Here is a 22,805-nt window from a genome sequence, read left to right on the forward strand (position 1 = left end):
TTTGAGATTGTTTCCCTTTGGTTCAGCTGTGTTCATAGAAGAAGTTGCTGTCCCCAGCTTTCCCACTCACTCTGGTAGGATCACTGTCCCTTCAGCTCTGCTCCTAAACCACTGCAGTAGAAGACTGAGCAGGTTAACAAAAGCAGTTTAAACAGTAGTGTGTTAGTGTCTCATTTTGATTGGCATGGATTAAGGAGCTATTCCACAAGGAGCCCACGTACCAGACTTGAAGGGACAGTGATGAACATTTGGGAGGGCAACTTTTTCTGCCCTTACAGAGGAAATATCTGCCTACCCCCAGTTTAGCATCTCCTCCAGAAAGCACTGAGTGAATTACCTTGCAAATAATAGAGTCCATCCCAACCAGAACTTCATAACCCTCAGTAAAATTTGCATGTTACTTTCCTGCTGAGGCAAGCCTGGCACAAAACCAGGAACTATACTGCTCCCAAGCTCTCAGCAAGGATCCCCGGCAGCTGAAAAGTGTTAAAGCAACCGCTGTGTCAGCATGTAAATATGTTCACGGCATTTCCAAAAGCATTCCAATTGTGATACCTATTTTTCCACCAATGAAAAGTGAGACAACTCAAAAACTGGCTTTGCTGATGCTCAAAGAATTAAAAACCAGGAAAGCAATGAAACCAGGGAAATTTTTCTGTAACTTTAGCCGTACTAGGTGATGAAGGAAATTCATTCTTCACAGAAACAAACAAAAATGGTAATTGCTTCTCCTGAGTTCATCTTAGCTCATTCCTCTCAGTGTGTCTTACAAAAAAAGCACCACAATCATCAGCCCAAACATTATGTTTTGGGTTCCTTGAAGTAATTCTCCTGTCACAACAAGTTGATGTACTGCTGCTAGACACAGTGGCAGGTTTTCACTTCAATACAGTAACTTTCACATAAGTAAAGCTTCAGAGACAAGCCCATTCCTGCTGGTCTTTTCCATGAGCCTTGATGGTGAAATTTCATTCCCATCCACCCTTCCATTTCTATGATAACGAATATTTCTTGAAAAAATGCCATTATCTAGTTGAGTTTGTCTTTAGCATGTTCTCTCACAATTCAGAGTGCAATCAGACAGTGGATATGACTCCTATTGCTCTGAAATACAGAAGATCCCTATTAGGCTGCTGATGAGTAAGGAGTCATCCTGGAAACATGCCATGAAAAGAGGCACCACAGCCTGGATTTAATCATGTCCCAGTATCTTAATGTGAAAAGATGGACATAGACTATGTAGCTTGGACCAAGCCAAATTGTCAGTAGCTGAATTCTGTAACATGCCTCTAGGATGCTAAGAATTAAATCCGAGGATCACTGTTCAGCAGCATCTTGATACAGATGTTGCAGCTGTCAAGGCATGTTCTGTGCACCACTGACCACATTATGTCAGTGAACAGCACTTTCAGTATAAACAGTCACAGGAAATAAACAGGCACTTTGGATTGCTCACAGAGGTTGCAGCTCCACTACTGAAAGTAAACTTCCTGAGTGCACTTCCAGAACAGGACTGGAGTAGCCTGGACACTGGGGAAAGGAGCACTTGTCTAACACACTTTGCCTAAAGTAGAAGTCCTACTTAGTTCCCACCAGTCCATGCTGGAAAGTTGTGGGCAGCTAAGGTTTTCCCAGAAAACTATCTACTTGTAAGTATCTTCAAACACGTTCTCCTCAGACTTATGCACCCTCCCTGTATCAAATTTTCCTATACTACCTTCCTTGATAGTATAAATATATTGCAGGTGCTGTAGTAGAAAAAGACTTTTTTTCCCAAACAAATTCCTAAATGTTCTAAAAATTTGGGCTGCCTCTTGGTTGAACTGTGAGAGTGATGTTTCTGGAGACCCTACTCAAACTTCTAAGAGAGCAGTAACACCTTGGGTATGAAGAGCCCGAGAATTACTTAATTCTATCTTTAATGCAGGTCTACATGCCTCACCTAAAGGCTTCCTGATTTTGGAGGGATTTGCTATTTCTTGGCTTCTGATCATGTGAGCCAAACAAACGCTTCGCGTGCATGATGGTTTCCCTTATACCTGTCCCCACTAAACTCACTGGAGAGGTTACAGGAGATAATCGACTTCTCCACCAGCTCCCGGAAGACGATAAGGACTTTGGCTGGAACCAGATCACCTTCGATGTTCACATCCTCTTCATGCCACTGCTGAAGGCTTTTTGAGAACTGCTCCACCTCTAGCCATTGATGCAATTCCTCAGGGTCCCGCACGGAGGAGAGGAGCTTGGCTCCATTTACGGTGTAATACCGCCAGTGCCGTACCTGGCATTCCCTGTACCCAGTCAGGCCACGCAGAGGGACTGTGATGAGGAACTGGCTGGGTGCTAAGACCTGGGAGAGTTCAGAGAGATTGAGAGAGGAGACAAGGGCAGATCCATGAGCCTGAAGTAAGGAAAAGGGGGTTAAGGAAGTAATAGGTAAAACTGGGGGCTTTGGAGAAAAGGAAAAGCTAAGGTATGATGGGAACAATTGAACGTAGCCAGGACCTGTTCCATACCTGTCTCTGAGAGTTACTTTGTGGGTACACAGATTAAAAGGAGGAATCTGATGTGACAGCCATGGCCCTTAGAAAGCAAGAGCTCACTGACTGATTTGCCACCACCCGGTTTCCCCCTTTTGGTGTTATTTCTAGTCTGCAATTGCATGAGATATATAACTGGCAGCTTCCAAGGAGCAGGAAAGCATAGAGTATGTTTTGAGATACAGCAAAGGGAAACAAAATAGTGCAATTTATTTCCCCAGAATTGTTACTTGAGAGTTCAATATTAATAATAACTATGGCAAAAAGTGCACCTTTCTGATCTCTGTCAAAGTCCACTACAGACATTAGTAAAATAAGACTATGGGCCACTAATTTTACAAGTGTTTCACTCTGTATGATTGCCCTTTAAAAAGACAGAGACGTAAGGCAAGTGATATGCCTGAGCCTACAGAGGCAGTGGCATTTGCAGAAATAAGCTCAGGTCTTGGCCAGTTCTACTGTATGGAACTGCATCTCCTGCTGAGCATAGGATAAAAACAGTTTAAGGATGGAGGCAGCAACCAATGGGAAAGGAACCCTCAATAGACTTCTTTTCAAGCCATCTAATTTGCCTCATTTTGGGAATGACCATTTTCCAATAAAACCAGTGCTGAGCCAATATTTGCAAAGAAAGAATAAGATGACACAATTACCTTGAAACTTCATACTGGCCCAGGGCATAGCCAGACATCTCAAAATGCTAGTTTGGAAGCATCTGGCAGTTGTGGCTCCAGAAAGGGTATTCAAACTCCTTCAGATTTTACTGTGTTGGCTCAGGAGCCTTTCAAGTCCACTTGCTACCAAGCCTAACTTACATTGGCATAAATAAGGTAAAACTGCTGCACAAGCAGAATGTGAAGTGACAGCTGTTGCTGTGAGGTGGGTACACCCAAGGTGAACGAAACACGCTTGTCACTCTCCTGTAATAACCCAAAACACTCTGGTAGCCTTCCTGGTAGGTCAGCTGATTTAAAATATTACCACAGAGGTGCCAGGGCCCTGAGGGCACTAACAGGCTTTAATGGCCCTAAGCAACCTCTCCAGGACTTCTACTCACAGCATCTGCCCATGGGCCTGAGACCCCCATTTCAGCTGAGCTCTGGGCTGTATCATAGGAATGCTGGTCTCCAACTGCGTGACAGCTATGCCTGTGCTGGCCATAGACCTTGTTGTCCTATCTGCAGACTGCCTTCCCAGCCTGGCCTCAGACTTACCTGGCCACTCTGGGCTTGCCTGGCAATCAGTAGACTGCATCTGACCCTGGTTAATATTGTTGGAGCTGATCCTGACCCTGGTGAGTGCTCCTGGCTTGACTTCAGCAGACTTACCTGATGACCTGCCTTATCAGCAGACTTACCTGATGACCCAGACTCTTGGTTGACCCAGCTGCCCTCCCTAGGTCTGCCTCACTCGAGCACCACAAGGCAGAAGCTGCCTTGTTATGCTCACCTCCCACCTCCCTCCCCCATAGGGAGCAGCTGGTCTCTGCTCCCTGGCAAGAGATTTGAAGTACAAAAGATGGCCAGCAAGAAGCACAGAAATGGCAAAGGAAACACCAGAAAGCTGCTCTTTTGTCAAATAAAAACCATAAAGGCAGGAGGATACTGGAAAGGTGACATTTCACATCAGGCTGACCTGTACCTGTCAGGTTTGGTGGGGTTGAGTAATCCTGTGAGCAGCTCAGAAACAGAGTGCGAGGCTCCATAAGGAAAAAATACAATGGCTGTCATACAGTTACTGCTTATCTCACTGCCTCAGCAACATCTGCAGATAAACCCCCATTCCTTCCCATACCAGGAAGCTGTGTTGTACACACTGGCACCCAACAGACTGTAAAGTGAAGAGCTGAAGGTGTTATGTGAGTGCCTGCAAATGCAAGTCACAGGGTCCTCCACCTGGGGCTTACCAGGAAACAACAGAAGACAAAAGGCTGGGGATGGCACTGTAAAGCTGAGCAGCTGGTGTCCTCTTGGCCTAAACAAATCCCAGTCCCACACCTATGCTCTGTCACACGATGGTCTTATGCGCTATATGCAGACCGTGGACCCCAGCAAGTCAGAGGCTTGATCAAAAGCCTCAATTTCTGGTGTGTGTAAATTATAGCCAATTGTGCTGCATTGAAAACCTGTCTGAAGTTTGCTGGGCAAACTAAATACAACCTCATTCTTGCAGTCCTGGCCAGGATGTTCCAGGGAGGCAGAAGCTTTAGGTTAGAAAGAAAATAGTTATGCTTTGAGAAAAAAAAACACAAGGGAAGTCTCTTGTGGAGAGGATGAAATAGTCGTGGGAGGATCAGTTAGGGGGGTGAAGTTGTCTGGAGAAGAGGGTCGGTGAGGAGGAAGCAGGCATATGGACTGTCAGGCACCAGGTGGCAGGAAGGCTTTGTACCTGGATAGATGGGTGGAATGGGCGCTTCCTCCGAAGCATAGCTGACCACTTGGCCAGTAAAGCTGGCTGATCCTGAGAGAAGCAGAAAGGAAAACAAGAAGTACACAAGAAGAACAGAGAGAAAGCATGTGCCAGGTCATCCATTCACAGAGCAAAGCTGCAAGCTTCCTTGGAGCCTGTTTTTTAAAGGAAAATCTCCCCCCTGCCCCCACTGTGATTACAGAGTTAAACATTTGGCAATGCCATTGGGCAGTGCTGCACGAGTGATTAGTCTGGACCCTCACCTGTTCATTACACCTTACTGAAGCCTCCACAGCTTTTGCACCAGCCCTGCACCATTGACAGCTGCAAAAATGGTGGGCCACAACTAAAACAAATACTTAAAATAATGTGGGTTTGTCCACGTGAATTTTAATTCAAGTTGTTTATTTAAGACTGACTTGTTGTTGTGTGGGTTACAGAGAAACACTGAATATCTAAAGACTTTTCTTATATATTCTCCTCTTAGCCATGCATATTTAGAAGGAAGTTTGTGGCTTCTCAACAAATCCAGATCTCTCACCATGTTAAATTGATTCCTTTTAACCAGAAGCTGAAAGTTCAGAAAAGTCACTGCAACCAGAAGCTGAAAATTCTGAAAAGTTTTTCAAATTTAACTTACAGAAAGAAAAATGTTGCAAATTTCAACACAGAATAATGAATACATTGACTTTCCCTTGACACAAGTCTCCTCTAGGTTGAATTATGTCAGCAAGAATATCAAGGTTTCCAATTTCTGAAAGCAGACAGCCCAAGCCAAAATAATTTCTCATCAACCCATTCTTCGTTGCCCTATATATACAGGACAAAAGTTAGTCAGGCCCTCCTAGTGTTACTTCCACAGATTTATAACACTGGGTTCAGTTAAGTATGAATAACAAATCTGCCACTTTTTAAGAAAATATATTTTGAGGATTTCTTCCAAGCAGAAATTGTTCAGATCAGCCTACTGTAACTCCAAATTACTGCTCAGAATAGATTGCCTTGATGGTTTTGTTCTGCTTTGTTTTCCAGAACAACAATTTTCTCCTGACCCTGGTCCTGTCAGACCTCATTAGCTAAGCAGGTTTGTTCCAGCACAAGAGGTGGTTGGCAGACTCTGGCGCTAAGGAACATGTGGACCAGGATGTGGTTTTACATCACTGTGGTCATACCTATTGACAAGACCACATGCCCTCGGATACACGAAATTCCAGAAAAGCTATAAATCTGAATGTCTTTGTTCCCAGGACAATAGCCATATTGCCAACTGGGTGATTATATTTTGCCTCCACCTCCGTAACCTTCCAGCAGCTTGGTACACACAGACTTCTTCCCTTTCAATCCTAGAGAGCTGCAAAATGCTTTTACATGTTTGCTGTGTTTGGATCTGTAACTGGCTGCATTTTAGTATAAAGTTGACACAGCTAGAGTATTAAAAACTAATTTAGATGAAAAAGATAATTTTCATCAGAAGTTGGCATTGCTGTGATTGTTTCTTATATCTTTTATCTTATCTTTCTTAGTTACTCTTGTATTACATAGCCACAGGAAATAACCAAAACAACCAGTCTTCATCTGTCTCATTATTATTTTCATATTTGAAGGTCTAAAATGGGGAGGCACTTAATTTCTCCCACTAATAAGCATATTTGTTCCAAGTTAAAAAGAAATTCCAATCTATGACAAAAACTCCCCATTTTTCTGAAGGAGCTTTCTAATGCTCCTAGCAGAAGGACTTTTGACTTTCTTTTTTTTTAGTGAGTTGACAGGTTTTCCACCTGTGAAAAATATGAGTCATAGCTCATGGAGGCATGAGGATTTTTTCTTATGTCACTGCTGTACAAGTTTTTCTTTCTGTCTCCCAAAGAACTTTACCTTCTGCTGCAGACTGACAGCTCTAGCAACAGATGCTCTTTGTAAACACAGCAGCTGTAAAAAGAGGCTCTGCCTCATTTACCCATCTGTCTCTGATACTCTTCTAATTGTTAGATGTCCACAAGAGTAAGCCTCTATAACCCAGTCACTAGAACTCCCACAGTGAAGTATCAGCACATTGTGGTGTTTTGGGTGAGGTACCTGCCCATACAATGGAGAAATCATTTACTACTGATTGCCTGCAGGCTGCCAGAGTATATCAGGGCTCTTGTTCATACCTTAATGTTCTCATTGTGAATGCCAGAGTTGGAGATAGCCTGGAATCGTGTGGCCTTATGGCTGATTTCTGTGGTCAGCTGCTGGATGATTTTCTGCACCTCCTCCACTGCTTTGGAAACCAGGTGATGACGCCGTTCCACCTGTCAGTTCCAGGAAAGACACTTCATGTTACAGGTAACTCCAGTGTTTGTCTCCAGTAGGGAACAATCAACTAGCTTAAAGCATCCTGAAACATTTGTGTCTGTGCTTCACTGGGAAAAAAACTTACTGTTTCCTGTGTGTTGCAACTGATTTACCATAAGACAGAGCTGGTAAACATCACAGGGCCAATATTCAAGACTACCAACCATTAATTGATATTTCCATGCCAATACCATTAGATAGAAGGAAAAGGGTTCATTACATGGATAAATTTGTTATCAATCAGTTACAGTCTCATTCTTTATCCATTTGATGCAGAATAGGCAGTTATTCCCATGCATATACTAGCCATTCTTGGAGCCAGGATATGTTTTGTTCTAAGAGCTGAGAACACTTCAAGAGTTACAGATACTCTGTGCATTAGTCAGGTGTCAGGTGTATGCAGCATCATTTAGATGCCTACATTATACATTGGAAGTATCTATACTCTCTTCATAGCTGAAGTACAGTTGAGAGTCTACTCCTAGATGGTGAACAAGCATCTTTCCAAAGCTGGTCCCATTGGGAACTAGGTGTTTGTGTGACTCAATGGATAATTCTTCAATTCAAGCAGGAGTAGCATAATTATTTACTGAAAATTATTTCAGTGGAAAGTCTGAGTCTTGAAAGGACTGAGGTGAGGGATGAACAACTCAGAAAAATATCAAGATGAACCTTCGCCTTCATACATGACTAAAGATGAATGAAGTGCAAGGGGATGGTCACAATCTGAACAAGGAGATTCAACAGGAGGAACATGAGAGAAACCATGTTAGTAAAGGATATTTAATATTTCTCAAATATCCTTACACATTTACCAAAGTGAGGAGATTCTGTTAATGAAATTCATGAACATATTCATCATTACTTATTCACCCAGAATTACCTACACAGAGTGAGATATTAAGACTGTTTACTGTCCTTTTTTGCATCCTATGCTTTATCTCATTTGATTGTAACTTTTGCTTTCTTCTTGATTTTTCTTTTTCCTCACCATACTCTACTAAATCTTATTGTTTGCAGGCAAGAAAAAAAAAAACCAGAAACAGATGGGACGTTTGAAAGACTACAAAATTAACCCGCCTGCCCCTGAGCAAGAACTAAAACCTCAACTGGGCTGTTCGCAGGTATGAAACAGGAGTGTTAGATCATTAACAGCTTGGCTTAAGTGAATCATCAAGCATAATTGCCACAGTCAAACATAATTGCTACAGTCTTTTGTTATTATCTAAGACCAAAAGGAAGCAAAAGCATAAGGAAAAAATTCTTTACTGTGAGGGTGGTGAGGCACTGGAACAGATTGCCCAGAGAAGCTGTGGATGCCCCATCCCTGGAAGTGCTCAAAGCCAGGCTGGATGACAATTTGAGCCAAGTGGTGTGGTGAAAGATGTCACTGTCCACAGCAGGGAATTGGCACTTAGATGATCTTTAAAAGGTCCCTTCCAACGCAAACCAGTCTGTGACTGTTCCAAAACTCCTGTGTCCTGCTTTCTCAGCATCTGCAGCACCTAAACAACACTCTTTTTTTTTTTCCCTTTTAGAAAATACTGTTGACAAGCACTTCATTTAAGGTCTTTTAGGACATCTTTATGTCAAATGCTGAACTATCAGACAAAAACACTCAAGTGTGTTGAAATGTGTCCCCAGCCCTTCAAAAGGAACAGATTCACTTTTTCAAAATAAGGGACCATTCAATGGACTAAAATGGACTAGTGCTTGCATAAGATCAATTAACCAATGAATAGCAATTGACTAACACTGAACTTGAGGGCGAGCAGAATTTGAATACCTTCCCCCCATAGCCAAAGTTAACAGTATTTTTACTAAGCCTGAATAGCTTTTGCAAGTGGGAAATGGATCGGATAGCAGTATCATATTCCCTTCACTGGGTCCTCATCTACCCTTGACACACTGTTTCTTTGCTATGTTAACACCATATAGTCTCTTTTGTTTATATAATATCCTTTAATTTCCCTAGTGATTCACCCTCCTCCTCATTCCAATTCATCCTTGTTCTATAAGACCAGTTTTAGCTAGGTTATATGTATCTTTTTTTTCTTAATTTACACTGAAAAATTTTAGCCCATATTCATTTTCACTTCCTCCTCTCAGCTTTCATTCATGGCACTTCTCCATCTGTAGCAATAGCTATTTTCTCCACCTTATTTTTGTTCATCCAGAACAACTTAGGACAATCCAATAAGCTTGTCTTGCTCAGCATGATACCTAATGATTTCTCCAACTACTGAATGGTGAGTGGTAGAGAAAATTGTGCACCTCTAAGAGCTTTTAGACAAAAAAGCAGACTTTTTCTATTGAAAAATACTGAAAGTATACAATCTCTCCATGGGTCAGACCTGGAGTGCCTCTGTATGCATTGTTCATGCTATGTTCTAAGAGGCATCTGCTAGAAACACCTTCTGCCACCTCCAGTATCCTGGGAGAATCCATCCAACCCAGCCTGGCCGCATTTATTTCTGCCTTCGTCACCTACTGGCTAGGCTATAGCAGTTGTCATGAACTCTTTACAAGAGTATAGACTCTCAAAAAACCTATTGAGGGAGGTACAACTAAACACCTCTTTTTGTGTGTGCTCCTCATCACTGGGGCAGGGATAAAAGAACGAGAGACAAGTGACAGAGGGTGCTCACTGTTCCTAACCATAATTAGCTCCCTAATCATGCTATTGGAAAATATAACCTTCCTACAGAAGAGAGGGCATAAAAATCAGAAGACAGAACATGTGTGAGTGAATGCAGCTTCTGAAGAGCCAAGGCATTTATCTCAGATGCCTTTAGCACCAGGACAGACATGCTGAGAGAAGAGACAGCATAAGGTCTCTGTTTCTACCTATTGGCATTCCAATGCCAATTGGAATTCCATTTTGCCAAAACAAATGCACAAAACTAGAACAACAAGGTCAATTAAGGACTTATTAAGGAGGAGTGAAGCAAGATTGGGATTTATTAGGAACTGTTAAGAACATTTGGGTTTTCTCTCATTTACCCAGTCACATCCTCTCCAGATGCACTTGAGTTTTTCTTTTGCTGAGTGGCTTAAGGAAGAAATCTCTGCTATTATAGAGATTCATTGCACCAGGTGGTTGACCTATTTTCAAAAACAGGCAGCATTTGACAAGCTGAACTGGGATTGCCTGAAGGTTAGGCAGCCAATGGACAGGAGACTCATGAGCAGACAGAAACTAAGAATCCATCAGAGCTGGAGGGCTGTTAGAAAACAGACTTTCAGTAGAACTTCAAATATTGGCAACTATGAGCCTCACTTAACTACACTCTGCTTCTGTTCCCTGTACTTATAGCTGTCATATGAGCATCTTCCTGTGCATGGCTTCCCTCAGTTCCCTCCTTTGTAGCTCTGCTTTTTAAATCTTCAGAGAAGTGTTCGCTGTTATAGCTCACTGAACAGATTCTGATGGAATGATTTTCCTGTGCACAACACTGCATGGCTGAAAAATGAAAAGTTCTCACAGAAATATATCTACTTGTCACCAAAACATTTCCATAGAGAAAACAAACATTTCTTATCAGCCCCTTCATTGTACTAGAATATGTAATCCTTTACAGAATGTAAAATCATACATTTTCCCATTTTGAAATTATTTTTCATCTTGGTATCTTGCATTTTGTTGAGAAAGCAGACTATAAAAACAGGATCTAGCTAAGTACTGAGATGAAATATGTCAGCTTTAAAAATTGTTATGGTTCAGTTAGAGCTACTTTTATTAAACAGTATTGTTTTGCAGATGATTTTATTCTGTTTTACTTTATTTCATAATGGGGGAAAAAATTGAGTGCTGGAGTATCTCATAAAATAGAAAATGTGGTTCCAATCTGCATGTGCTAATGAGACGTTATTTTTATCATGGTATATAGGAAAGTATCCTTAGCTGAGGTGACAGACTGATGAGTGAATTCTAACAAATAGTTGTCTGTCTCTCTAGTTCCTACATGAATCTTTCATACAGGCAATGCCTGGTGTGGTTTTGGTCTTGTTTCTGTCAAACCAAGACCACAAGGAAGGGAGAGAGGCCAGGACCTTTCCTTAGATTTAAATGCTGGCAATTACAGCTAGTCTCACATCTGGAATTCCAGACCAGGAGCAAAAATGAAGGACATTTGAAGAAGAGGACAAGAACCTTGAAAAAATTAGGCTACCAGCTGAGATCCCTGATAACATACTGCAACGGGAACCTAGAAATCTCATTAAAAATACAGTTCTCATGAAACTTCACCCAGTCTTGTCTCAGAAATGAAGACAGCAGGCAAGCAAGTAACTGTCAAGTTTGGCACCCTTCAGAATCAACACCTAGTGTGGGAGACAGAAAATCTGGACAGATAAAGCCTTACCTTGCTCTGGATGTAGTTTTCTACATCTTCATCTGTGAATGGTTTCATGGCAAGATGGTCTTCGCTGCTCTTTAAAGTGTGAATTCACTCTTCATTCGTTCGCCTGCCTCTGGAAGCAGAGAAACACTCAGACGGAGTGCTCAGAGACTTCTTGCCCTGTGAAACTCAGGTCACCTTATTCCTCTGTGGATGAAGAAGAGGAGAGAGAAGCAAGGAAGTATGCCTATTTTTATTTTGTTTTTCCTGGTCTGAATTACAACGGTGACTTCCAGGTGCTTTGGAAAAGTAGCTCCAAATATTATTTTCTAAGTTCAATTATTATTTTTTATCTTATTATTTTTAAATGGTGGGTTTTGCATGTAGGGACACACAAAAATATCCCAGCTACTGCACTGTCTCAGGGCAGATCTGGAAGTGCTTTTCAGATTCCAGTGCAGATTCAATATACTCATGCACAGCATTATTACTATGCGTGCCACTTAGTACGTCCCTGTCTCACTAGCCCTTAACTAAACAATTTCTTAAATGCTCTCAGTTATCCCTTGTTGACTTCAATCCACCCACTTTTCATCTGAAACTGCATGGGTATTTTTACATTCAGATCATTCACTGGGGCTGCAGTTTGCAGCCCCTGCTCCCCTCTCCTTATATCTCCTTTCTCTCCGGCTGTATTGACAGTAAATATCGTGCAGCCTGTCCCCTCCTGTAGTTTGCTTCGTCTTCTTTACAGTAAATAGACAGAAAGCTGCCTCTCGTTTTGTGCCAGCAGCTCAGCTAACAACCCCATATGGACAGTTTGGAGGGAAAAACAATTGATCAGGCCTTATTGATCCAGTGCAGCTTGGTGGCTTTTAGAAAGAAGGGTACATCAGCACATGCAAGGGAGTGACAGAGTATAGAGATGCTAAGGGTCCCTTACTAAGGGTCCCCCATGCTGCTAAGGGTCCCTTACTAAGAAAAGCACACTCCACATTTGACTAAAATCATTATTATCCCCTGGAAACTGAATTTTGACATCCCTTGACTGATTTATTACTTTTGCAGCAGCTGGCAAAAGGCAGCACTGGGTGCTCCCTCAGGACAGGCACTGTTTTTGCTAGTTATCCTTTATGATGTTCCTTATTAACAGTCAAATACTAAGTGCATTAAAGGAGCACCAATACCTGCAGGACATCTGCTTCCCCAGAACCTACAAAGCAAACCTTTCTCTGTGCCTGCCAGGCATCTGCCTTCGTCTTTTTGCTGAGGGACTTGAGCACTCCCTCACAAAGACACGTAGGCATTTACCTTCCATGAGAGTTGGGCACTGAAAAAGATTTTCTTAGTTCCCCATACCACAACCTTACTCACTTCAAGACTTAGTGGCTAACTTTCACCTGAGGGGCTAACAGTGTTATGTGAGCTCTGCTAGGGAAGCCAGACAAAAGGCATGGTCTGAAGGAAGGGGGGTGGAACAATAGGTTGGGAAGGACTTTTAGGGCAGGTTGGATGGGATTAAGTCCAAGTGGAGTGTGCAAGGGAGGAGAATTACCCTTTTAAATGGTCAGATTCCATTAAAAGCGTGCCCCTTAGATAGCCAGTGCACATACAGCAGACAACTTCCTTAATGCTCCCAATACCATACATTACTTTAATACCCAGAACCTCAGGCATGTATTTTGAATCAAGGAGAGAGATTAAGGGTCTCTCTTGCACCTATAAGGTCTTTCCTCGTGACAGCTGTCCAGAGTCTTGGGTGCTGGCAGAGAGATAAAGTAGTTTTGGTAATTTTTCTTTTATACAATAACATGCCTTATGCTTATTACCCTTTTCTGTTTGCAAGCACTTCTCCAAGAGGGTCTGGATGTCCCCAGTTTCCCCTCCTCATACTGACAGATGGTGATAAAGTCTTGGGCAAGGAACTGTGCTTTTGTTTGAAGTTCAAGCATATTTAAGTTCAAGTTCAAGTTTATGCTGAAGTCCAAGGAGCTGAGCAACAGTTCCTATCTGCTCCTTCCGTCTGAAAAGAATAAATAACTCTCATCATCACCGTTGAGGTGCAAGGGGAGCCGGGAGAGAAAAAAGCAACAAGAAACTCAATATCAAATGTAACATTAAATACAGCCTTTTCTTCACTCTGAGAACTCCTTGCTCCAGAGCTGTAAGAATTTGCTGCTTCATAATTTCCTCGGACTTCAATGAATCCAAAGAAAGAAATAAAGAAGTAGAAGAACATTTGCAAGAACTGGATGCACGAGATCATAGGAAATGGACAACTTGCACCGAGTGCCTGTTTCCACCCTACACATTATTTCCACCCTATTATTATTATAATCCATCCATTATTTCCATTCCATAAGTAGCACATATGCTACTTACAGGATCGGAAGAGTGCCATTTGGCTGACAGAAAATATACAACAGAAAAAGGCCCTTACACCACCAGCAAAATACAAGTTAGAGTGCTATGGGAGACACCGGCAAGTCTTGACCTCACTTAGGAAAACAGTCATCACAAGAACTCACATTTGTTACACGAGGACCAAATAGCACAGAACACAGCAGAAAAAGCAGAGGCAGATGGCCATGTGAGAGGAGGGAATATTACTGTGGGAAAAACCTGCATCAGAAGGAAAGAGCACAGAGAAAAGAGAGTGCAGAAATAGGAACATCTGCATAGATAAAAGAGGATGTAGACACAAAGTAGGAATGATCCAGGCTCCTCCAGTGACATTTGCTGAGCTGATGCAGTGTTGTTACAGAGAAACCTTTAACAGATTGGTCCTTCTCAAGCAGGAAGCATCTATCAAGACAGTGCTTGTATACGAAAGTAAGACTAAAATAGAGAAAACCTGAGAAGGACCAAAGCTCCAAAGGGTGATAAATACAGTCTCCAGAGAAAAACCTTTCCTCTGAGCCTACAATAACTTAATTCCTCAGGTGCACCAGCAAGAGGGAGTGAAAAAAGGCTATTTCTTGTTCCTTACTCTTTGAGAAGTACAGAAGGAAAGAAGGAAGTGTCAAGAGGCTGGATCCAGGCTCTTCTTGGTGGTGCCAAGCAATAGGACAAGAGACACTGGTTAGAAACTGACACACAGAAAGTTCTACTTGAATATGAGGAACAACTTCTTTACTGTGCGGGCAACCATGTACTGGAACAGACTGACCAGAGAGGCTGTGGAGTTCCCCTCACTGGAGATGAATTCAAGAACCATCTGGATACAGTCCTGTGCCATGTGATCTAGGATGATGCTTGAGCAAGGAGGTTGGACCAGATGACCCACTGTGAGCCCTTCCAACCTTACCCATTCTGTGGTTCTGTGAAAAGCTCATAACAGCTTCATGGAGATACAAACCAGCCTATTGAAGTCAGGCAACCACCTGAAGACAAAACCAGAAAAGGTCTCTTCAGTTGTAGTTAGTTCACAATCCATCAATTATCATGGATATGAGCCCTGTCAAGAGCTTTTGAGTTTTGTTGATCTGGCAAATTAAACTTCTCAAGTATATTTGTTTCTAAGGAGATTCCCATCCAGACTGAAAATGGCTACCTTTCTGACACCTCTGAACCCTTTATTTTCTCTTGATTATTGAAAGAGCCTTAAACCTTCATTGGGGTCTGAGCATATTTCTCAGAGACAGTTCTTGCTGAAGCACTGCAACCTTCCTTCTCTCTTTGGTGTCCCTCAGGAGATTATCAGCATCACTTACACAGGTATCTGACCACAGACAGTTCCCCCAAATGCTGCTTGATGAGCATCCATTGATTTATCCAGCTTCTCTGAAGCATTTTCAAGCCACATTTCAATACTTTGGTCTTCTCAAGTCTGCATAAGATCTGAAATTATTCAGCTATATTACATCCCTCCATCTGTATTATTTCAGTTCCCACTTCACAGTACCTTGTAATGGAGTTCAGATTGTGGGTAATTTCTTTTGTACCTGCATCTTCATTTACTTATCAGTAGTCTTCTAAGAGGATTTAGAGATTTCCTAGTATCTGCAAAAACACTGAATCTATGATATATCATTTTCATTCACACTGTTGGCAATAACCAGAACTGAATATGACTGTGGATCTGTGAAACCCATGTAAAAGTATTCTGTGAATATACGCCTTGAATGGTATCAGACTGGCTCTTGTATCTTCTGAAGCTGCCAATTACTGATGCTTTCCATGCTTGCTTGGCTTTCCTTTCTTCACTCTTCAGTTTCACAGATATGACAAATACATTTCAAACCTACAATCAAAAGTAATCTGAACTGTGAACTGCACCACAACAAAAAAAAAATCACCAACATCTTGTAAATAAGAGCAGTAGGATTTACTGCATGGGGAAGTCTAGTATTGTGCCTTTTTCTGTTTGGCAACTATTTAGAAGAACTATTCATACGGAACAGTGAGCATGTTTTAAAAAGCCTCTACTAAATCACACAAATGAGTCAGTCCAATGTACCACTTGTGACTCACAGATGATCTGCAGTGGCAACAAATAAGCCCTGTTGAAGATGCTGCCTTCCAGATGAAATACAACTCTGAATTTGTAGTTGCTAATGACGACCCATCTCTTCTTGCTCTAATTACCAGAGGCATTAAGTCTGTTGCATTAGCTGAAGCATGTACTTGGGTCAAGACAGACTATCCAACCAAATGATCCCAACAGATTTAATAATCTCTGACAGTTCTCTTGCCTTCTTAAACTGTTGTCCCATTTCTCCCTATTAGTGGATTAAGTGACTGTACAAAATGAGTAATTGTAGCTTGAATCCCCAATAACATTTATGCTGTGACAGTCATTAGTACTGTTCAGAGTCTCCATTCAGAGGATACTAGCATAACATAACCAGGCTTTTTTGGGGCAGAAGTTCTGGGAATTAATTTCAGGGTTTTTTCCACTTTGTCTTTTAACAAGTTGATATGGGCAAAGGGGATACTTCAATGACAAAAGCCTGGGATGGACTAAAGGGAAAAGAAAGTGCTGCTAATTCACTGTGACAGCATCAGAATCACATATGGGTGCCAAATTGAAATGCTTCTCCACTCATTCCCTCCCCTTACCAATCAATACTTGGCAGGCTCAAAAATGCTCCGAATGCCTATGCTGCTTGTTCTCACCGCCACACGTTCTCGCATTAGCCTTGGGCCTGCTTGGTATGAAGTGCAATTTAAAGGCTTATATCCTTTCCAGACTAAGCACAGCATTGGTTTAAGTCCAGTGGTTCATAAAGCCTGATATCTTTTTTCCATCCGTGGCCACACCGGACACGTCAGAAGGCGGCAGACACCTTTTGCTAGAAATTACTTCTCTTAACCTGGAAGAGGTTTGGAACCCCAAATTTTTACAACCTGAATGTTCTCTAGCTGCAGTGTAGCATTTCCAAAGAAAGTGATCATTCCCGGATCACTGGCTTAGGATGCAGGAAATCCTGAAAAATGCTGAGATTATAATGCTGCTACCCACCACTGACCAGCCTCAACTAGGAAATTCCTAAGAATCCAGTTGGCTTTGCAGTTGCTTTTAAGCAGCAAGCCACTGGGCAGCAAACATAAATCACATAGCAGTATTGCCAAGATCACTGGGACCCAGTGTGGTGATGTGTTCAGGCTCTGGAAATTTCCAAGTTCAAAATGGTCAGCTCAGAGGATGGCAGGAGAGGCAGGAAGCTGTGAGCCCTGGCTGCATCAGCTTTGAGGCTCCCAGGAGAGTTTACGGAGATGTTGGGCCAGAAAACTGGCATTTTGAAATCTAAATGCATGTGCTGTCCTCTGAAAGTTCACTGAAATAGTGCAGTGCATCCTGATTTAAACATAAAATATTCCACTAGACTATTTCCAAGCATTTACGAAGGATATTTTTCTCTCTATGTTTTATCCATTACTAAACTACAACTACTGTTCTATTGTTTCAATCAGGATGTCCCACCATTTTGAAAAACTACCTGTAGCCAACATTCACAAAAACAGGAGCCTTCCAGCACTTCTATTTATAAGCCTAGGTAAACAGCCTGCATGCCAAAAAGGAAATAGTCAATACCAAGGAAGCTCTCACTGATTTAAACACATGGTTAGAAAAACGGTGTCTGGAAAAAACATGTCTGGCAGAGCACAGTGCAACTGGGAAAACTTTTTCTCACCTGAAAAGACTTCTAGTGCTAAAAGCTGCTTCATTTTTTATGTCAGCATAGGCTTGCTGATTATTTTCAGCTGTCACGAAAAGGATTTTAAATCTAGAGGCACAATAACTGTGGGACAGACTGACCACATCCAAGATTTACAAGAGCCAAAACAAGAAGCATGCTTGCAATGATGCTGTGTCAACATGAGGGGCTGAATCAGACTGGATCACAGCATTTCCAGGAGCTGGTATTTTTTTCCAAGACTGCCCTCCAGAGTGCAATGTTAGCTTCTATTATTTTTACACTTTGCTGTTGTGCCTAAATTGACCCAATTCAGAACTTATGGCTTGAGTCTATGGCACTTTGAAGCAAATTGAATAAATCACCAGTGCTAAGTGAGAATAGTCACTTCAACACAAACTCACTTGGGAAAGAGAATACTCAGACTGGCATCCCTGTTTATGTGCTTCATCCAGTCACTGACTAATAAAAAAAATGTACACGCGTTCACTGGAGCCAGAGCTAGAAATCAGGTCTCATATATCACAGGCCAATGACAGCTACATACCCATCAGATCTATTGCTTTCTCTTGATGAAAATACAATTACTGCAGAACAAACGGGTCAGCTTCAGCAAGCAAACTGAGAGGGGTCTCCAGGCCCAAGAAAGCCTGGTCCTCAGGAGCTATTTCAGAGTGCTGGGAGAAATATTTGTGTGGGAGGAGAGTACGATTAAAAAAAAGCCAAATCAACCAAACAAAACCAACAAACAAAACAAAAAAAGAAAAAAAATTACACCCCCCCCAAAAAAAAAACCAAACAAAAAAGCACAAAACTCCCCCAACAACCCTCCGCAGAATTAAGACGGCTCAACAACCACTTTCTGTGAGTCATGAACCATATTAAAGCAGATGTGGTTTTGTGTAATCTTGGTTAGCAGTATGGCCAATTACTACATAAAAGCTTTCTTATCAAACTCCTCAGCTTGTGTCATCCCACACGCAAAGGTCAAAAAAAAAAAAAAAAGTCAAACTTCCAAATCTCTAGGATACGTCCACCTGGACACTGTGTTGTGTTCTGGGCCTGACATGGCATTGTGGAGAAGACGGGAAGGAGAAGCTGAAGAAGCAATTAGAATAAAGGAAGATTTTGCCATTATACCTGCAGAAATATCTCAGGAAAAGCACAGGGAAAGGCTCAGACAACTGCATGCTTTGTGTGGGAAGAAAGGAGTGGAGGAGAGAGTTATTGGAACTCTACAATGCATGGGCCCTGAGGGAAACAATTGCCACTAGGAACAATTGCTATACAGATGAGAACACCAGCAGAAGTGAGAAAAAAGATGTTTTTTATTAGAAGTACGATATATGTACCACAAAGCATAACAAGAGATTCAGCAAACTAGTGAGAACAAGCCTTGAATCTCAACATAGGTTTCAGTCAAGTCTTTTCATAGTATTTCTAGACAGATCAGATCATGACCTGCATAGCTACACAGTCCAGCATCAGTCACTGGAAAATGAGTTAACAGCCTCCAGTCCAAGCTATGTCTGGCAAATACACATGCTACTCTTTTAGTCTGCAACTTCTGAAAATTTGTCATCCTCAAGAGCAGGCAGCAGAAGAAAGAGGAATGCAATTTCATTCTTCAAGCAAACACTTCCTCCTCTATCTCAGACCATAAAACTATACAGCTTCAAGCTAATCCCCATAATCAGCTGCCCAGCCCTTTCCACTTTATTGGCTGTTTTGTGCAGTCAAAGCCAAATTGCCAGAGGGAGAGGGTCAATCGTTTGTGCTGCATCTGCTCCAGGCAGTGACAGGACACAGGACAGATATTTAGGGTTAGAACTAGTTAAATGCAGATTCAGGGCACTGAAAACAGGAGTGGGGGAGAAGAAACAATCCCGGAATAAAATCCCTGGGAATATGCAGAACAAGTTGCTTGGCCAGGCTAGTGCATGGAGGAGCAAACCATCTCTCTGCTCCTTGGGCTTTTATGGATGAAGGGAAATTGAAACACAGGCAGATGTGTTTCAAATGGAAAACGAGGTGAATAACACCACAAGTAGTAGCGGAGCAGTTTGGGTCAGGAGGGAACAGCATTCATAAGAGCACAGGGTCACTCAGTCCCGCTATCAAGGACACCAAAGATCTCATCTGAATGCACTTCTACTCCATGAACTGCTCTCTAACAAACCCAAGACTAGCAGAGAAAACGATCAAATGGCCATAGCAGTAATTCAAAATTTTAGAGAGGATAATGGACCCTCAATTCAAACAACCCAATATACCTGAAAAAAGGCCACTGTGCAAACACTGCTTTCTCCTGCCCTTGTGTATACTGTTGCTGGAAGCCACGCCATCCCAAATGCCCAACACCCTCCCTATGTACCATGCAAGGATCAAAGCATCACAAATTAATTTTTAAGGAATTTTCAGTTTCTCTATTTTTATTTCATGCACCTTGCCCAGCAGTACGATTATAAAAGTTACCATTCCCTCTTGTCCTATTACTGCATGACTGTAAAAAGTTCCTCTCCAGCTCTCTTGTAGCCCCCTTAGGTACTGGAAGGTGCTATGAAGTCTTCCTGCAGCCTTCACTTCTCCAGGCTGAACAACTCCAACTCTCTCAGCCTTTATTGACCAAGACAGAGAGCAGTTCTTTTTCTGACCACAAGTATTCACCGAGTCCGTGTAGCCAACAAGATGCAAGGTGATAACACCGGAAAGTGCAGAGTTGAGTCTCTCTCAGAAGCAAGGTAGCTTTAGTTAAATTTGAGCCTGGTGCATGAAGAACTGAGTAATTTTGCCCAATAGCTGCTTGGAGCCGGTAGGCAATGCTCACTGCTGCCATCTCAGCACCAGTACTGCCTGTTATCAGCAAAGAACAAGCACATTCTCCAACCGTCCCTGCTTTCAAGGGATGGCACCTTAGTCCCACACCTCCCATTTGATGAATTCTGGAGGTCTTTCTACTGCCAGTGTGAAAAATTGCCTACAGCAGAAGCATCAGAACAAAGAAAACGATAAAGCTACACTGACAAAACAAACAAACAAACAAAAAATCTCACAGTCATATGAAACATTCTCCTTCCCATATGTAATTTATGGTTCCTTTCCTCATTCTTGGTCTCTCACTCTCTTTTTCCTTATTTGGGCCCAACAAACAATACAATGCAATGGCTTGGTAGTCAAACAGGCTCCAGTCACAGCAAGATACAGCCAGTTCCCAGTCAAAGCACAGGCAAACAAAGCTGCATTTAAGAGCAGCCCAAGCTAACAAAGAGATGTGTCAACGTAAATCATGCTGTCTTACCCAGTGGCTGCTCACAGAAACACTCCTCATCCTCACACAGATGACAACCAATAAATGAAGTGTTTTCAAGCCAGTAGTTTCCTGCAGCATGTAGTTGAAACATATTAGAGAGGAGAGAACGACAAATCTGAATGGCTATGGATGGAATTATGCCGAGCACATAACAAGACACATCTGAAAACTGGGCCTTCAATCATCACCTCCACGGTGAAACAGCAAAAGTGAAAACTATGGTAAAAATCTAAGTGTCTCAAGTACCAGAAAGAGTGTGAACTCACAAGAACTGCAAATAACAAGAACAAAAGATACCCTTTGTCTGGTAAATTTAGACCAAGGGATGAACAATACAAGTGATTTTGGATGCCTGTGCATACTTCATATATTCCAATTACTCATTCTGGAAAGGCTGCTGATGAAAACACTTTGAGTTCAAAAGACTTCCAAACGCCTTGTTTAAAGCTCCATGAGATTTTAGAAGGCATATGACAGATTAAGCAGAAAAGATACTTAAGTTGGTTGCATTTTTCATTTGCATTAAGCAATAGAAGAGCAAACGATGACTCTTGCATTGCCCAGTGCCCAGGAAGCATGAACAGGGAGTCTGGCTAGACTATTGTTCTTAGCTCCATGTTGAGGAAGAGTAAAATGCAACATGACACAAGGTTTAGTAATATTACTCATCATGTAGACCATCTATCTTCTTCAGCAAGTGTACTTACGAATACTGACAGATAAAGTGCTTTTGCTATTCAAGGAGAATCTTTAAATTATCTTTTTTTTTTTAAGGATATACAGAGGTATGAAATATCGGGTACCCAGCAGTTTCAAACAGATCCCTACACCCCAGCCACTTTTTCCACATTCAGACATTTTCTTTGCCACTAGACAGGGGACAGGAAATGCAGTCAAGCTATTTATCATCTCATTTCCAGCTAATGAAGACAAATGTTCAAATTCTGCCATTCCCTGACAAGATGTTTTGGCAGAAGCCCTGAGGGCAGAGACTATGGTCTTGTGCAATTGTATCACACCTTAGAGAAGGGGTGCCAACTAGTTAAGTGCCAACTAGTGCTTGTGAGAACCCCCCCCCGTACACGTTAGTAACATCACCGCAGACATTTTGCTATGCTAAAGCCCCCAAAGTGTTTCCAGTCTTTCAACATCAATCAGCACAACTGAAGCCAGTAGTAAATTGATTCTCACATTCCACTGGTGCCGGTTTTTGTTAGAAATGATTTGTGATAGATATGGTGGAATATATTGATTAGTACTGACAGTCCCAGTTTCCCAGGCGCTTTGTAGCACTGCCATTCCAAAATGACCTGCTTTCCACCTTGTCAATTTTCTTCTGCAGAGTCCATTATAAATATCTATTCTATTCTGAGAGCTTCATCCCCCTCCAGAAAACAAAACAAAAGGGTCAGGCAAGTAAAAAATCAGTACAATAAAATAGGTTTGTGGTGTTGCAAAAGAACTTGTTTTTATTGAGAGATTTTTGTGTCAGGGGAAGAAAAAGGCACAAAATAAGTTACAAAGACATTAGATGAACTGTATGAATCAGAGGCAGTATCAGAGCTGTTACAAATCACCTAAGTTGGCTTACTAACATAGGTTAGCCTCTACAAAATTCTTAAAAGAAAAAATATTTTAAATTATCAAAATAATTCAGAAATTAAGAGAGAATGTAAAAACCACCAATATTAACTTTTTACTAAATTCACACTTAGGCTTACCACCATCA

At 41.8% G+C, this 22,805-nt stretch overlaps 1 protein-coding gene across 5 annotated transcripts in view; it reads right to left on the reverse strand.

Annotated features, from left to right (window-relative positions):
- Positions 1-22,805, reverse strand: part of SLC22A15 (solute carrier family 22 member 15) — a 68,355-nt gene that overhangs the window by 5,828 nt on the left and 39,722 nt on the right. The window contains exons 2-5 of one of the 5 annotated variants that reach the window (XM_032679011.1): positions 11,651-11,759; positions 7,103-7,243; positions 4,929-5,000; positions 2,059-2,350 (exon numbers count right to left, since the gene is read on the reverse strand). In XM_032679011.1, the coding sequence (XP_032534902.1) occupies positions 2,059-2,350; positions 4,929-5,000; positions 7,103-7,243; positions 11,651-11,698 (553 nt within the window). In that variant the 5' untranslated portion in view covers positions 11,699-11,759. Of the gene's footprint in view, positions 1-2,058; positions 2,351-4,928; positions 5,001-7,102; positions 7,244-11,650; positions 11,834-22,805 lie in introns of those variants that run through there. The other 4 variants (XM_032679010.1, XM_032679012.1, XM_032679009.1 and 1 more) reach the window with 4 other exon arrangements.

This window comes from Chiroxiphia lanceolata, chromosome 2, assembly GCF_009829145.1.
Source record: "Chiroxiphia lanceolata isolate bChiLan1 chromosome 2, bChiLan1.pri, whole genome shotgun sequence".
NCBI classification, from domain to species: domain Eukaryota; kingdom Metazoa; phylum Chordata; class Aves; order Passeriformes; family Pipridae; genus Chiroxiphia; species Chiroxiphia lanceolata.